General features: G+C 38.4%; 2 protein-coding genes across 2 annotated transcripts; one reads left to right on the forward strand and one right to left on the reverse strand.

The window, feature by feature from the left end:
- Positions 1–174: 174 nt before the first annotated feature.
- Positions 175–3,775, reverse strand: cfap210 (cilia and flagella associated protein 210). The gene is made up of 9 exons (XM_062431168.1): positions 3,727–3,775; positions 2,618–2,817; positions 2,328–2,501; positions 2,016–2,221; positions 1,659–1,815; positions 1,438–1,577; positions 1,154–1,346; positions 827–991; positions 175–528 (listed from the first exon to the last, which is right to left on the reverse strand). The coding sequence occupies exons 1-9, from the start codon at positions 3,773–3,775 to the stop codon at positions 175–177; spliced, it is 1,638 nt and encodes a 545-aa protein (XP_062287152.1).
- A 5,223-nt stretch (positions 3,776–8,998) lies between these two features.
- phgdh (phosphoglycerate dehydrogenase) lies at positions 8,999–15,026 on the forward strand. The gene is made up of 12 exons (XM_062431167.1): positions 8,999–9,166; positions 10,065–10,216; positions 10,304–10,369; positions 10,474–10,528; positions 10,673–10,771; positions 10,856–10,988; positions 11,075–11,223; positions 11,374–11,526; positions 12,660–12,798; positions 13,059–13,186; positions 13,281–13,497; positions 14,618–15,026. Exons 1-12 carry the CDS (start codon positions 9,029–9,031, stop codon positions 14,770–14,772), a joined length of 1,584 nt encoding a protein of 527 aa, XP_062287151.1. The 5' UTR covers positions 8,999–9,028; the 3' UTR covers positions 14,773–15,026.
- Positions 15,027–17,843: the final 2,817 nt, after the last annotated feature.

The following is a 17,843-nucleotide window of genomic DNA, read 5'->3' on the forward strand; positions in this document are numbered from 1 at the left end:
CTCACCACGGAGTAAACTCTTTACTGTCTTACATATGCAACAGTGAATGAGGGACTCCTTACTGACAGTTTTTGTCAAAATATTTTAACGTTATTAAAATATTCAGATTATTTACTGATGGTAAATTTAGGGGAACATTCTTTGAACCAAAATTTGTTGAACGTGAATTAACTATCACCATGTAAATCCAAGTCTCTTCTTTGCATCTTCAATGTCTACAACCTCGTGAATTTTTTTAATGTTCTGGGTGGTGCTGGAGACATATTGGGGCATTTGAGCACCAGTACTGTCCTGAGCAAGGTAGCTAGGCCCCGCTCCCCCAAGATTGGGGCCGAGCCCCCCTCCGATCCCTTCCCTCGCAGCTTTGCACAGTGGAAACACATTTCGCTGAGCCTCTGCTGCTGCGTTGATGACGTCCCGTGAATACAGCTGAAACTGGTTTTCCTCTTCAGTGATGGCTTCTGCGTTTTTCACTTCAAACATGTATTCCTCACTTCTCAGCTGATGATGCCTGGCGCTTTTTTCAGCCTGTAATGAAAAGATGGACGTGAACTTTCAGAGAACAACCCCAAAAAATTCATTTTTGTAAGGATGTGGCAAGACAGCTTTTTGCACATGCACGTCATACATCAGGGGAATTCAATATGCTGTACAGAGAGAAAAAAATAAAGTAAATCTAAAAGATTTACTATTAAAAAGTGTTTCAGTACAGGCGAGATACTTAAAGTAGAAACTAGTGATGGATAAAAGAAGACAACAAATGTTCCCACTTTTAGAGGCACATTGCGAGTGAGCCCATATGTGGTGGAAATAGTTTTAACATTACCATTTGTGCGGCATGGAACCGTTGTAATTTTCTTGCATCTTCTCTCATCCTCTGAGCCCTCAGTTGTTGTTTCTCATAAAATATTTTGTCGCCCTCTCTCTTAGCCTGAAGCGTGTCTCGAGTGGTCTGTTGTGTAATCTTCTCCCTCTGCTCCTTTTCTCGAATCTGACAGGACATAAATTGTGTGATTATGTTTGCCGCAGCTGGATTAAGCAGCAAAAACAAATTCTATTCCTTGACGGCGCATGTTAGCAACCCCACATGAAAAGTCAATTTGATATAAATGAATTAAACATGTTTTATGCCATAAACCTGTGCTTTTGTTACCATGCGTTCTCTGTGTGCAGCAATCGACTCCAACATCGCAATCCTCTTCTCCTCCTTGTCCCTCTGCTTCTGTGCCTGTTTTGCATCCCGCTCATCCACGGCCTTGGCGATTCTCTGCTCCTCGCTGTCCAGTTGCTCCTGCTGTTTGACTGCCAGTTTGGTTAGGGTTTGCTCTCTGCGCATCTGGGCCTCGCTGAACAATGCAACAAGAATTCAGAGTTATTTTTGTGATGCTGAGGCAGATTATTTAGTGTACGAGAGGGTTGATGTTCGCTGGGTCTTACCTCAACAACTCCTTTTCTTTTTTTTTCCTTAACATCGTCATTTTTTGCTTTGCGGAGAGAAAAAGTTTTCTTCTTTCATCCTCCACCTCCTCTTTTTGTGCGTTTGTAGACTTAATGATGTCTCTGTTCATGAGATGCTCCTGTAAATATGCACAAGGAAACCTTTATCTTATGAGTTAAAGTCACAAAAAACTTAACACCCTGTGCTCTTAAGACCCTACCAGGTGAGCTTTCATAAGGTCTTTCTTCTGCTTTTCCCTCTGTTCCTCCTCCATTCTTCTCTCCCACTGATAGATCTCTTCGAGGTGTTTGATTTCCTCCGCGTCCTTCCTCGTCTCCAGCTTGTGTCGCTCTTTTGCCAGCTCGCTGTCCTTCATCCTGAAGAAAAGTAATCTATTCACATTCTTCTTACAAAACAGGATGTTCGGTGTATATTCTCATGAAATATTTGCCATCCAACGGCCAAAATACAATAGTAATGCATCTCCTTGAAACAGAAAGCACCTTCATATCTGTGAATACCTTGACAAATGGTGCTGCTGCATTCTGTTCAAAGCTGGATTTGAAGTCTGACTTACTGGTTTTTCAGGTCCTCTGCCACAGCCTGACATTTGAGCTTGTTCTGGAGAGCTTTCTCCTGCTCCCGTCTCAAAGCTTCATCCTCTTTGGCCTTCACTGTCTCCAGGAAATCTCTGTCCACATATTTAGAGGCACTCTTTATTCTCTGCTTCAGCTGAATCTGGGCCTCCCTCTCCTTCATCACTTCAGTCAGCAAGAGCGCACGCTGTGGAAGCAGTCAAAATGAGTCATTATTCTCTAACATTAATGTATGAAAGCCAAGTGGCACAATGATTCTGCAGCAATGGTATCAACACTCAATTGATACTAACGTGTAACCCTCTGACTCGGTCGGTTTGATTATACAGCTGTTTTTTGGCTTGTTCAACAGCCTCTCTCCGCATTTCCTCCTGATATTTGGCCTCTTCTATATCAGTCAATTTCCTTTTCTCCTCTTCAATCTCCTCCCGAATCTTCTTTGCCTCCAGCTTCTTCTGCCTTTGACCCTTAAATAAACATCAAAGTATTTCAACTGTTTGCTTTACTGCAGAGCATGGTGCAGCCTTTAAAAGCACAATCTGGATGTACTAAAGCAAATGAAATCTGAGTACAGTCAACTTACAGCGATGGTATTGGACCACAGTTTCACCACCTCTTTGGATCGCAGGTGCAGGGCCTCCCTCTCTTCTATTGCCTCTCTCAGTGTCTCATCGTCTTTGTTCACTTGGTTCAGTTCATCTTTAATCCTCTGCCATTCAGCCCTGCTTAAGACAGTGACTTGTCGGAGATCTGGTGGCTGGACCATCCTGCTGGCTCCCTCAGCTGAAGATGTTTCAAATTAAAGCAGAAAATTAGCAAAAGACGACATCCTGTATTTAGGTGGTTAATCTACATTGTAGATAGTTATAGAATATGTATTTCCTGTGTGCAAAACAATGGTCAAAAGGTATTCATCTGTGCAGGGCTGCTACCATTGAGGACACAGAGCTCATGTTTAGTCATGTAGTTTCTGTGAATGTGGGGATTGAAACAAGGACCGGTTAACACTGTCCAATCACACACAGTGGGTTTGAATAGCAGATATCCTAAGTAATATTCATTTGGAACCACCTGAGGAATTGCCTTTTAACATTACAAATCTTACTAAATGTGTTTGTTTTATTAAATACACTCAAACGTGACTGTTTGTATGGGGGGAAATGTAATAAAGTGAAATATAATGAAGGAATTCAGTACTCATCATAATTATATGTTAGGATTGTGGAAAAGGGCTTTGAAACAGTATTTACATGAAATATACAGTAAGTGAACTCTTTTCAAAAAATATGTATTTATTTTTGGTTGCTAGTCAAACATTTCATCATGTGATCCTGGCTACAGCCCTGCATATGAGAAACAATGACAAAAAGAAATAATAATATCCTGTTTTCCACTTAAACATTATGCAGACAGTTGTTTTCCTTTGAAAGTGTCTAAAGTTCAGCATGCATCTGGCTGCATAATAATTAAACTAGCTAAAAGACATTGTTCTAAATGTAGCGACTGACTGACACATTTAACATAACTAAATACTAGACTAGTATTAATATCACAGGTTGACACATTTAACATTACTAAATACTAGACTAGTATTAATATCACAGGTTGACACATTTAACATTTCTAAATACCAGACTACTGTTAATATGACAGGTTAACATTATAAGACTCATAGCTTTCTTTAGCTCTCACCACTTTTACTGGCTCCTCTCCGTCGGCCGTGCTGAACCACTGATGCCATTTGTATTGGTTATTTTTCCCTCAGTAATTACAGAGAGAATACTAGTATCAAATAAACCACTTGATGATGAAATCTTGTAGCTTTCTGTAATGTTGTCCAGAGTTATCAGAGCTGGATCGAGTCCGCATTTGTTGCGTCGTATCCAAGCAACGGATGAGCCCGAAAGGTGGCGCTGTGCTGTTTGAATTGAACCGTCTGCTCACTGTTAAAACCATGGGGTCAAAAATAATAATAATTGAGTGAGTCCCATCTTTGCACAGAGCTGCTTCAGGCTGGCACTACGCGGAGAAACCTCCTCGCAGCTTTAGTTGCAGTAGAGTTTGGTCCGTGTATCACCTGCACCTCACCTGACACGTTTAAAAGAAAGCTGCAACAGTTGCTAAACACTGTAATTAGTGAGACATGCAGCAGCCAATCAGGAGCTGATAATAACTAGCTACATGTAACGGCGTTGCGTCATTTAATTACAAAATGAATGTAAGAGAAGAAATGTGTAATTGAATTACATGAAAATGAATGATGATTACAAAGGGGGTTACATCTGACGTCAGACCGATAAGATTTTTCTCAGGTGGGTTTTTCCCTCATTTTTAACAGCCTATTTAACATGGTATTGAATACATATATTGCTGTTTTTAATTCTTTGAAATCAATATATTTTTATATTTTGTAAATAAATCATGAGGTGGGCTTATTTGGAGCACACATGGGCTTAAATGGTGTCACAGTACTAATTAAGCCTATGCCAGACTTTTGACTTTATTAGGCTATGACTTTAATATCAAAATCTACATGAACTAATGAGTACATTTTCAAATGACAGATAAATCTTACTTTATAAGAAATGATCTCCCTCAAATCATGTCAATATCCATGAAAAACACCTGAACTTTGATTTTGGTGGGCTTGATGGGTACAGCTGAAAACATTCATTAGAAAATTAGAAAAGTAACCAAATGTGATAAGTTACATTACTTTTATTAAATAATTGAAATAGTTACATTACTTGTTACGTTTTAAATAGGGTAACTTATCTGTAACATATTACATTTCCAAAGTAACCTTCGCAACCCTGATAACAGGTCAGGTGACCAAAATGAACAAATTAGTAAAGTAGAAGATGGTTTTGATCCTAAAGATGGAGGTTATCCTCATAGATGTCATGCAAGCTTGGTGACGCTGAAGGTTTTCATTTAGTCAAACAGCTGAGTCATGTCAACAGACAAATGTGAGCTGGCAACGTTTGTTTAGGGGAGGTTGGGAGCAATTGTAACTTTTTTTTCTTTTCTTTTTTTACATTTTTCCTCTTAATTCACAGACTACTTGAGATACTCTAGTCATCTTTTGATATAATAGACATACAGTCACCAGCCACACCTATGCAATCTGATTCAATCCAATACAACAGTTCTGGTATAAATTCTACTTTTATGAAGCTTATACGTTTTCATTTTTTGTTAACATTGTCAAAAAGGTGATAATTTTGCTTTATGTTTATTATTGAGGTCATAGTGTGTGATGGTGGTGTACTGGGGTTCATTATATTGAATGGTGTTCCTAATATTTTGCCCCCCTCATGTATGTTAATGGGGTCAACAAAATATTAGGAACACCATTCAATATAATGCAGGAGGAAGAGGGCAAACAGGATCATGGAGACACCAGTGCTAACAGTGGTCCAAGTACCAGTGACTCCAGCTTGACAACCCCCCTAAGCACCAAAACTAAAACAAAGGAAAAGAGGAGGAGATTATAACAAAGAGAATGATGCCACCAAGATGGATATATATGGTAACGTACTTAGCTGTCTGCAGCAGTCAACAGATGTAGATCCCACTGATACCTTTGGCAAATATGTTGGTGAAACTCTGAAGGGCATGAGGTTTCACAACAGGGAGCTTTGCAAAGCTGAGATTCAGCAGGTTATGTTGAAATGCCTTTTTAATGATAGATAATGAGTGAACTGTAAAGTTGACTGAGAAGAGTGGCAAGCTTGTCCAGGGTCAGGATCTGTCTCACATTCTGTGATGTTAATAGGTTTAATCTTCTTTGTACACTATTTGATATTTTTGATCACTTTGTGTTATAAATATTCATTAAACAATTATTTAAAAAAAAAAAAAAAAAAAGATTATTTATTATTTCAGATGAAAAATAACCAACCTAGCCTGTTATTCTTGGTGAAATAAAGCATCAAATCATGTTGCATGAGACTGATTATTTTGAATCACTTTGTATACGTTACATGAAAATTATGATTCATGCAATTTGCAACTATGTGAAAGTTTCACCATGTAAAGCCAGCCCAACCATAATTACTTTTAAATAATGCATCATTTCATCCAGAAAAGTTTTAAAAGTACTTTAAATAAATAAATTCCACATGGAAGCCCTATAATGTATTTAGACATCAAAGCAGGTCACAGTAGTATTGGCACCTGTTAGAGGATTTAAGAGATAATTGGATTTCAAGCAGTTGATTCTCCTTTAATCAGACTAATTAAACTCACCTGTGTGAGTCACAGGTGTCTGACATATAAAATAATAAAGGTGTAGTTTAAATAGAGAAGGGCTGTTTATCATTTTGCTGTTTTCTGTCACTGAAAATGAGGAGCATAAAGCAAAGGAAATAGTTGTCAGAGGAAACCAGACACAGGATTGTAGCAAATCACAGATAGTTTAATGCAAGTCTGTGTCCAGAGATCTTGTTCCTGTGTCCACTAACAGGCCTTTATCACAGTCAAGTGGTCTGCTTTGGAAAAGGCCTACATTCTCGTAATTATCAAGAGGGCCCCGCTAACCTCCTTGGAGATGGCTGCAGGGGAAAAGTAAACTGATTGGTGGAGAAATGACCTTGACAGATTCAAGCTCCTTGAGACAAGATACAACAGTTTCAATGTGTAACATTTGTCTCAAATTCAATGAGAAGGAGACATGGGGAAGGCAGGGTGGAGTTGTGGACTAACAAAACTAAAATACACTTTTGAAAATGTGTTCAGTTTTTTTGGTCAAGTACATCAGCTTTATGTTTATAGAAAAAGATCAGCATCCCTACAGTAAAACAGTAAGAAAACTGTTGTTTCGGGGCTGCTTTGCTGTTTCTGGCACGGAGTTCCTTAAATCTGGAAATGACATCAGGAACTCTAGAGATTTCTGAGATATTTTGGAGCCCACAGTCCTTGAAAGCTACATTCTTACTACATGTCAAATTAAATGTGTGCTATTTAATTAGAATAATCGTCTGTTAATGTTCACCACTAAAATACAATATCAACAGGCACCAAAGGGCCTTAAAACAGGTTCTGCTTTAGTGCTTGATTTTGATGTCCTGCCTAAAAAGTTTCAAAAGTTTTAACACTTTGAACTGGTGCATATTTCTAAATGAATGTGTTTAATCGAATTATAACACAATTACCAAGAAGCCACATTGTATTGCAGCATCCAAACCTCATTTCAACAGGCCCCCCTTGAAGGTAAAAGGGTTCATCTGACCAGATTATGTTAAGTGTACCAGTTCAGTCTGTATTGTTCTTCATGGAGAATTTAGCTTGCAGCATAAAGCAAACTCATCTGTCAGTGAAACAGATTAAGATATAAATATTATGGATCAGAAATTGTAATTTACAAAAAGTTACACACTCTTAATAAAAGCAAATATGACTTGACGAGCACATTATTAATTTAAAACAAATTAGTTCAAATAATATTATATATAATATTATTATATATTAATAATAATAAGGACAAATTAAAGATTAATACTACCGGAGGACATATATGTCTTTTTAGTAACTACAAATAATGCAAATTGCTTGCAAGAGTGCAAAGTCAATGATTTTATTGCACACATTGAAAATAAATGAATCTGTTGCACCTATCTCAGCTCAAACTCTTGATTTATTGCCTTTTACCAGACGTTTCTATTAAAAACATCTGAGATGGAGGATTGCTTCTTACTGATAATCCTCTTATTGATTATCATTATACATTTTTGAGCAAAAGTTAAAACAGATTCAATGACAGCTCCATAAAATTAGGTCATTTTTTTCTCTCAGTATTACATTTACCTGCTCATAATACTTTCAAGTGACGTGATGAAAGATTTAGGTTTATTGTATAACTCCTGCAGGTTCAAACTTGTAGTCAGACATTTAGTCCTGCTTCTGTTCAGGGTAACTGTGGTTGACTGTGACACACATGTTGAATTACTGAGCCGACACTGAAACAAGGGGCCTGTCATGTGCAGCCTAATGAGTCAGGTGATGAACAGCGTCTCTTGAATTAACACAGAAAAAATGACCCGCCTGAACTGTCCTACTCTTAAATGAATGGAGATATGAAGGAGTTTGATCTTCCTCTGGGAATTAAAATAATTCCTGGTTGTTTCAACAACAACAAAAACAAAACAAAAATAACATCTCCATACCTTCACAGGAGCTTGAGTGTGAGTGTTTGAGTGATCACAGTTCTCCTGCTGACATAACCTTTACATAGTGTCCTTATAGCTTATATCCCAAAATGTATTACAGGATGGTTCTTTGTCTTTGTCTCAGGTACTTTACTGTACCTAAGTACAATTTTGAGGTACTTGTACTGCACTTAAGAATGTATACTTTATGCTTTTTTATCTACTTTTCTCCACTATTACTATTATAATGGGGAGTATTGCACTTTTTATTCAACTAGACAATTTATCTGACAGCTATTTGCAGACTAATTTGCAAGATTTTAAATTCAAATAATATGGCCAGTTTGCAAAATACAGTGCATTACTATAACATTAAAATGTTTATGCATCAGTCACAAGAATCGACTAATATGATAAATAATAATATAACACTGACGAGGTTGATTCGCTCCACAATGATTTACTATTTGTACTTTTTTGGTTGTTGTTGTTTTGTTGTTGCTGATAATACTTTTATATTTTGGTAAAATGCAGGATTTTTCTTAGTAGCCTACTGGAGTAATTTGTTCTTGAAGTTGCAACCACCACTTATTTTTGCCTACACATATTAAACTGGCCTGCAGCATTTTCTGCTCAACTGGTTATTGAAAATATGGAAATGTGAACGTCTACGTCAGAGCAGGAGATACACGAGAGGCGGGTTTTACATTGAGAGGGGCTGTCTTAAATCCCAGATAACCATTCAAAACCATCAGTGGGAACGCAACTCCCCGTCTCCATCACTGCACCGAGCAAGCGACCATTCAACACCAGTTTCAATCCACCAAAAAAAAAAGAACCACAAGATGGCCCCGATCTCCATCAAGACTGTGTTAATCAGTGAAAGTGTGGACCCCCGCTGTAGGGCGATTCTGCAGGAAAATGGCATCCAAGTTACCGAGAAGCAGAACATGAAGAAAGATGAGTTAATCGCGGAGATTAAGGTAAAGTTGGCTCTCCGTGTTGCACAAGTGCTTTTCTTAAGTGTCGTCTTTTTTTTTCTTTACGTAACATGCAGATTTTCTGATCTGCCAACAGTTTCCTAAACATTAAAAGTTATAAAAAGTCACATTAGTCGCTGTGAGAAGCATCAATTGGTCGCTGCAGATGTTTTTGGAGAATATTTTAAATTTAAGATTAGCAGCACGTGGTTGTATCGCGCGTGCAATCTGATTATAGGAACTACTTTTCAACAAACTGAGTCAGACACGTTTCTTAAAAAAGTCTAGTTGAGGTGTGACAATTGATTGTAGGGTTAGTAAGCACCGCCCCCTCAGAAGCTGATGCAACTCATCCCATCATTTACTCCTGGGTGCCACTACAGTAGCTTGTCAGCATTCACTATGTTTGCATTGGCACTGAATTAAATATTCCAACCGCAAAGAAAAGTGTTGTTAAAGAAAGCAGTATCATGAATTATGTTTGTTCTGCTGCAGAATCGTGGCCAAATTAACCCACTGATGGGTCATTGGGCAAAAATGAGCTGTTAACAACCAAAACCTCCAAATTACCCCCAAGTCTCAGAGCAGTTGTCATGTTACGATTAACACAAATGTATTCAAAAATATGAAACCTGTATGACTAATATCAGCTTAAATAATTAATGTATTAAAAGTGTATTTTGACACAATTCTCTTCTGGAAGACAGGACCTCAAGTTGAGGTAATAATAATGATTTTAAGGGCCTTATCTTGAAGGTTTATACCGTGCTTTTAGTGCTGAAAGTTTCCAAAAGTGAGTAATTGATCAAATTAGCACAGGGTAAAGTACAGGTGTGCCTTGTATAAATGAACCACTGATATGAAACACCATGAGATCGACATGCTTTTCTCACTGTCACAGGACTATGACGGCCTTGTGGTCAGATCTGCAACCAAGGTAACGGCTGATGTTATCAATGCTGCCAGTAATCTTAAAATCATTGGGAGAGCTGGGACCGGTGTGGACAATGTGGATGTAAATGCCGCCACAAAAAAGGGCATTATTGTCATGAAGTAAGTGGTGAGTTTATACAGGGATTTGATTTGTTGTGCAATTTCAGTAAAATGAACTGACCATTAACTGTCAATTGTTTAATCCAGCACTCCAAGCGGTAACACGATCAGTGCTGCTGAGCTGACATGTGCCCTGCTGATGAGCCTCTCAAGGCAAGATGAAACATGATTTTCATGAGCATTTATTGACATGCTGTTGTGCCTCAAACATTCTTTTTACATGTCCTCAAGTTATCTTAATATGTGACTGTTTTCAGAAATGTGCCTCAAGCTACAATGTCTATGAAAGCAGGGAACTGGGATCGCAAAAAGGTAAGCAGAGCTTTGAGGTTGTCCACTGACTGTGTTTGCAGTTGGCACACAAAGCGATTACTGCTGCATGGTCGGCTCCATTGTCCAGCCAGTCGTTGATAATCAGATGTGACACTGAGTTCTGTTGGTTTTCTAATTTTGCAGTTCATGGGTGCAGAGCTGTATGGCAAAGTACTGGGAATAGTTGGACTTGGAAGGATAGGAAAGGAAGTCGCCTCAAGAATGCAGTCATTTGGCATGAAGGTAGTTAAAGATATCACAACATGATGAGACTGCACTGTAACATTTAGAGCAGACTAACAGGATAATGTTTTTTGTTCTTGTCAGACTATTGGCTATGATCCAATCACTCCTCCTGAGGTGTCAGCCAGCTGGGGGGTGGAGCAGATGCCCCTGGAGAAGCTTTGGCCCCAATGCGACTACATTACTGTCCACACTCCTCTAATGCCCTCTACTGCTGGTGAGTTGCACTGAGACCCTCCTGATTAAACTGCTATTAGAAACTGTGCTTGCAAGTTGGGGAATTCCTTTTTCTTTCTGCCCAAGGTCTGCTTAATGATGAAACATTTGCAAAATGCAAGAAAGGAGTGAAGGTTGTCAACTGTGCACGTGGAGGCATCATTGACGAAGATGCTCTCCTCAGAGCTTTGGAGTCTGGACAGTGCGGAGGAGCAGGGCTTGACGTCTTTGTTGAGGCAAGATTATTGTATCATCACACAAATAACTCTTATGTACTGATTACAAGCACTGTATGTAAGGATAATGATATCCTTTAATCACTCCTGAATATCAATAATTAAGATGCTGTGGTCTACATCTTACTCTGTGTTCATGTTTGGCCACAGGAGCCACCTAAGAACCGCTCACTGGTCGACCATCCCAATGTCATCAGCTGTCCTCACCTGGGAGCCAGTACCAAGGAGGCACAGGCCCGCTGCGGGGAGGACATCGCTCTACAGATTGTGGACATGGTGAAGGGCAAGAACTTGTTTGGAGCAGTAAGTTCTACTTAGTGTTCTTACACTTTTTTTCTTTAAATATAAATGAAAATAAATTACATTTCAGACCTTGACTCCTCTTGCAAAACATGTTAAAGGGCAATTTTAATATTTCAGTTTCATGAAGTTGGGACTTGCCAGATATGGATTAAAAAAGGATGTTCAAACAATACAACAGAACATAAGATATTCTTATGTTCCTAAAATGATATTAGACCCCAGTTTGTAATGCAGACTTTCTGAGTTTTGTCTGATGAGTACATGGCACATCATAGAGACATTATACTACTGTTTTCTAGGCTGAGTAGTCCTCACATTTGGAGCTTAACATCGTGCAACTCCAAACTCAAACAGTTTGTCATTTGTGATTGTATTTTAAATTTTAAGCAAAAGTACACTCTCCGTGCCATTTCTAGTATTGGGGCATCCCAGTTAGAAGTCAGCAGTTAGTAGACCTTACATGCAGATTAATGGACGGTAGTTAAAAAACAACCAGTGTACAGTCATCTGTCAAGGTCTAATAATCTTCCAAGTTAGCCTTTACTTGTATAATTAACATTTATACAAGACTGGCCAAAGTGTTTCCTGATGGTGACATTAATGAGGTCATGGGGTCATTAAAATAGTTCAATAGTGATTCTTCAAACCTTGCTTTGGGGAAATAATGATCATGCTTACGGTTTATTTGAAGGTCTGTAATTTCGTAGAATGTTTCCTGTTCAGAACTATGTAATTTGGTACTAATTATTTTAAAGAAGGTATGAAATCCAAAGCATAACATGTAAAAATGTGTCTTCAAACAAGCATACAATAAGAGATAATCTGTTAAATTAACAATGAGAAAATCTTAATATGGGTTTGAATTATTATTTTTTTTATTTTTAAGTTATTTTAAGGAAACATTATGTTCCCTACATTTAGTGCTGAATTAAATAGTCCCTTTCACAAAACGTCTTAGAAAATAACTGTGAAATTACCCAAAAAAAGCAGTCTTATCTCAATCGGAAATGAAAGAAAGGTATCAATATTGAATCAGTAGGAGATGACAAGATCTGGAGGGTTTCTTTTTATTTCCCAGTATGTGTGATCCTCTATTCACAAAAGCTCTTTGATTCTGTCTCCTTACTGTGTAGGTAAATGCACAGGTTTTGGCCAGCACGTTCTGCCAGGAATCTCACCAGCTGATCAAACTTGGAGAAGCCATTGGAGCTGTGCTGCAGTCTTGCAGTGCTTCCAAGAAACCGTTCAGCCATGTTCAGATAACTACTCAAGGTAAAACTACTGGTCTAACCTGTTTGCTTAGTGACTTAAAGGGGTGTCAAACTGCAATAATATTGTAATAGTGGGATTTTTCTCCCTCTGCTGGTATGATTGTGAAACAGGCATTATATTTGATGCAGGACAGACGGTTGTAAATAAGCTATTGTATTAAATTATGAAGATGTAAATAATAAATTTTCTTTGTGATTAAATGTTTTGTTAAGACATGTTTTGTGTTTTGTTAACTTTGCCTGCTGTTTCCCACAAACCAGGGGATTGCATTAAGTCCTCCACTGGTTACATGACTTCTGCTGTACTGGTTGGACTTCTTAATAATGAATCTGGCTGTTGCCCAAACCTCATCAATGCCGTGAGCCTTGCCAAGGAGTCTGGAATCACGGTACAACATCAACATCATCTCACAAACACCACATGTCAATAGTGTGCGTTTTTGGAAATAACCTTTTCATGTTTTGTGTAAACTGACTCTTCAGGTGAACCAGACCCACTGCGATGGGGCTGCCGGTGGTGTGTGCAAGGTGGAGATCACAGCCAGTGGCTGCAGCTACAAAGCCAGCGGCTCAGTTCAAGGTGGTGTGCCGGTCCTACTGGAGCTGAGTAACAGCATGTTCAGACAACCGGTCGCTCTCTCTGGGAATCTGCTGTTCTTCAAGGCCTCTGCCAGTCCTCAGATCCTGCCTTCAGTAGCTGGTGAGAAAATTTGATATGATGCAGCGACCTGATGACAAAGGGAAATCAGTAAATCAGTCAATAATGGACCCACCTCATTTGACACATGTCAGTTGTTGCTCCTATGGTGCACTGTAGGCATAAGATTTTAAATGCCAACACCACAAAACCAACACAGATTTTTTCCTTTTTGTTTTTTGTATTAACTGCTGCATCAGTTGGATGTAATGAATGAATCAAAACGATAAATGCAAAGGAGGATAATAAAACTAAGAGCATCTATTTCCACAGTAAATCATGTGTTGAGTGTTTGATGGTTGTTTATTTATGCTGTAGAAACCGCTGTGAAATAATCTGAGTATAGTGTTTTATTTCTCTCATTCACTGCTCTGTGCAACACCAGCTCGCTCTCTTTTAATTTGTATTCTCCTACTGGCTGGTGCTCAGCTGGCCTGAGCTCTCTCTCTTTTTTGGCTTTAGAAAAACTTATTTGGTGCTACAAAATTGAGGTCAGCTTATTGGCGCCAAGGCAGTTTGATGCGCCTCATAATGCTTTTGGTTCGCGTTTGGCCATTAGAAAGAATAAGTGTACTTCAAAATGCGCCTATTGGTTATGCCTTAAGGCCATAACCAATAGCCAGTGGTTTAGTTTTGACACACAATATATGTTTTTTGGTGTACCAATCCTGCTGTTAAGTGGCGTGACCAAACGCGTCAAGCATGTCAACTATGAGGACAAATGCATAAAAATGTAAAACAGATTTTAAGATTCACAGTCGTCTTATCAGTATCAGAGAGCCTCTTTTGAAGCCTAAATTTTCTGCACAGAGAAAACACAATAGATGTATTGTCCTGTACAGTGTGTGGAAGCAACCAACAGTTGTGTCTATAAACCTTTTTAGATGTAATAGTGGCAATAGGTATCTAATATTTAAACATTTTCATTTGAACAAGATGTAGCTTCAGTGGAACAGGCAAATATAAAATCCATAGTATTTGATGTTGTCTGTCAGCGTGGATAAAATTGGTTTTCCGTTTGGATGAAAGTGATATTGAGTTATGGCTTACAAGGTTTTAACTCTTGTGTTTACTAAAGGCCTTTTCTCTTTTAAATTCACACTGATTTTCTTTCTTTGTGTAGGACTGCTTGCCACAGAGGGAGTGGAAATTGAGTCCTTCAGTGCTCCTGCAGACCGCACTGGAGATCTGTGGTATTGTGTGGGGGTGTCTTCACCCCTGCGAGACCTCAGTGCCTTGAAGTCTTTGGCTAAGGAGGTGGCGCAGTTTACCATTTAAATGTGAACAGCAACGCAGTGCTCGGATAACATTCAGTATCTGAAAATTATGTCTTAATATAATTAATCTGTCTTTTGAGGCATCATAGAATTTACAACTAACAACTTGTTTAGAAGTTGAACACTTGCAGTTTAAAACTTGCATTTTGATAACATTCCAGTGTTTAGATGTTTTATATGCGCTTTGTTGAAGTAAAACCAGATGAAAGTGTTTCAATGTGATGTGCTGCTCAGTTTGTTGTTTGATCACTTTAAGCAGAGCTGTAAAATAAAATGCACTTACGAAAAGTACTGTGTGAATGTCTTTAGATAGATTAGAGAAACTTTACACATGAGGGATTATTCCAAATTTATCAAGCACACCTGTACAGTTTAATGCAATCCAGCACAATGGACATGCATTATAACTTCGTAAATTTTCAAATGTTTCTGAATTTTCATTATTTCAATTCTATGGTTAGTAATTTATAGTACTGGATCATATTTCATTATACATAGGAGGATAATAAACTGGAAAATCAGTGTAAATAATTGCAGAAAGAAGGCCTATCAAGATCAGTGTACACTGCCAGAGCATTATATGTCCTCAAATAATGTTACATATCTGTAGATAAACTGATACACAATTTAATATGAAAAAAATATTTTTAAAAACCTATAGTGATGATTAGTCCGATCAAAGGTGGAATTGATGCTTTGGACTTCTCAATTCTCAATCTAACATTTGAAATTAAAGTTAAATGAATAAAAAATGTTCTTAAAACTTATACCTGTCCATGTTTTCTTTCTTGAAATATTTTATTTTCAAATTTTAGCTCAAGACATACAAAATACATACACAAACACACTCCCCTCCCTGTCCCAGAGCACCTTACTCAAAAGGAGTAGGTATTACTCAATTACAATTAAGAAAGAATTGTTTGCCCCAAATGTATAAATAAATACAACATAGCATAAAAAGAGAGTCCTACTCAAGTTTTCAGCTCTGTTAGTGGTGTACCCTTTTCATTAAGATGCAATAATATATCCAAAAACAAGAAGACATATTTTTGAGTGGCAGTGGCCTTTAAAATTATTACTACTGTACTCATGGGCTTGCACCTAAATATTTACTTGACCAAATGATTTGGGAACGTTTTTCCCCTATGTTAGGCATTTCATTAAAAAAAAAGTATTTAAAGGTTTCTCTTATATTTCCATGCAAATTTTCTGTAAAAATGGAGCAGCTCATGCAGTCATCTTGTGCAGAAATGAATATTGTGCACTGTGCTGTTAATCCTCGTTAGGATTAGAGGTAAAGCCTTGGCCACACTGGAAATGGGTTCAAAACACCATGGCAACGACAAGAATGGGGGAAAACATGAATGGTGAAGTGGCCTCTTGTTATGCATTGAAGGCGATGCTTATTTGTATAGGATTTGTATTCTGTTGTTGATGCCTCTCCGCCTGTTGGAGACACATAATGCGCCTTCACTATCACAAGACTGTGGATGCAGGTTATATTTAGGCTCTGGGAGAAAATAGCGGTGTTGGTGGGTGATTCTAAGGAGGTTGCTATACCAAGGACCTGCTGGTGGAGTGTAGTGCAGGAGAGGAGAGGAGAGAGGAAGAGGGGTGGGGAGGTGGAGGGAGGGGTGTCCGCTGCTGGGCGCCTCTCTCTCTCTCTCTCTCTCTCTCACACACACTGCATACAAATACCAAAATAGGATAGAGCCGCCTGCGACCGTCCTGCGTGAGCTAAATTGAGGCTCATGTGTTTTTGAGAGGAGCTGTTCAAAGAGAGGACGCTGCCCACTGTCATTGTTGCACAACGAGGGTCACCCATGGGTGAGAGGTAAGCCTGCTGTATCTCTGTTTATTATCCTACAGCGTTAAAACTGCACGCTTCATGAAGAGACATTTACTTATGAAGCTTCGTGAGGCTTTAGTTAATTATAAATGAGAGCCTTGCTTTGTTGTGTTTTGCTCTCAGCCTATAGGTGGTGTCATTTGATCATTCAAATTCAGTTACTGATGGGAATTCCGGCTCTTTTTAGTCAGTCAGATCATTTGGCTCAGCTCAGCAGTAAGAAGAGCTGACTCTGTCGCTGCCAGCCGCCTCTTCATTTAGTCCCACAATTTGGCGATGTTTTGACCAATGATTGTATGTGTGCTCATACACTTACCGGCCACTTACACCTATGTAATCCAATGCAATCCAATAGGCAACAACAGCATTGCACATAAATTATACTTCTGCATTTTCAGCTTTTGTTGACATTGTCAGAAAGGTGATTGAGGTCGTAGTGGGTGGTGTTCGTCTACTGGAGTGCATTATTCCTAATATTTTGTCCTCCTCATGTATATGATGGAGTGGACAAAATATTAAGAACACCACCACCACCTCAGTAATAAACCTAAAGCAGAATTATCACCTTTCTGACAATGTCAACAAAAGCTGAAAATGTGTACGCTTAATTAAATTAGAATTTATGGTAGTGCTGTTTTATTGGATTGCATATAATGTACAAAGTGGTCGGTATATAATGTATATCACTTAAATTATTCTATCCAATTAAACTAAATCTTATTATTTCCAGAATACTATTATTTTACATTTTGTTTGATATAAAAACCTTAGATAATGTGAAAACATCAAACACTATTACATGTGTATTGAATGTTTCATTTATATAGAACTATCCAAAACAATGTAAGGCCAGTGTTAAAAATGCTAAATGAAATGTGTAATTCAAAGAGAAAACAACACAGGGCAGATACAGCATCCCCCACCCCCACTCTCACACCCCCTGCCTGCTTTTAACCTGATTGTGTAACCTCTGCCTGTCATTACTTGTGTAAATATCAGTTAATCTGCACACGCAAATAAACACAATATTCAGTAAGAGCATGGATGTGCACCAGGCCAAGCAGTGTAGCAAAAAAGATCATCCTATTATTATGTGTTTACACAAAACAGAAGAAGGAAAAACAGAGATTTGTCTCACACACACGAGCCGGCTCTCATTGTTCCGCCAACTTATTCATGACTGACACATCTCTAATTCACATTGTATTTTTTATACAGATACC

The sequence above is a fragment of the Scomber scombrus genome, chromosome 13 (assembly GCF_963691925.1).
Source record: "Scomber scombrus chromosome 13, fScoSco1.1, whole genome shotgun sequence".
Classification (NCBI taxonomy): domain Eukaryota; kingdom Metazoa; phylum Chordata; class Actinopteri; order Scombriformes; family Scombridae; genus Scomber; species Scomber scombrus.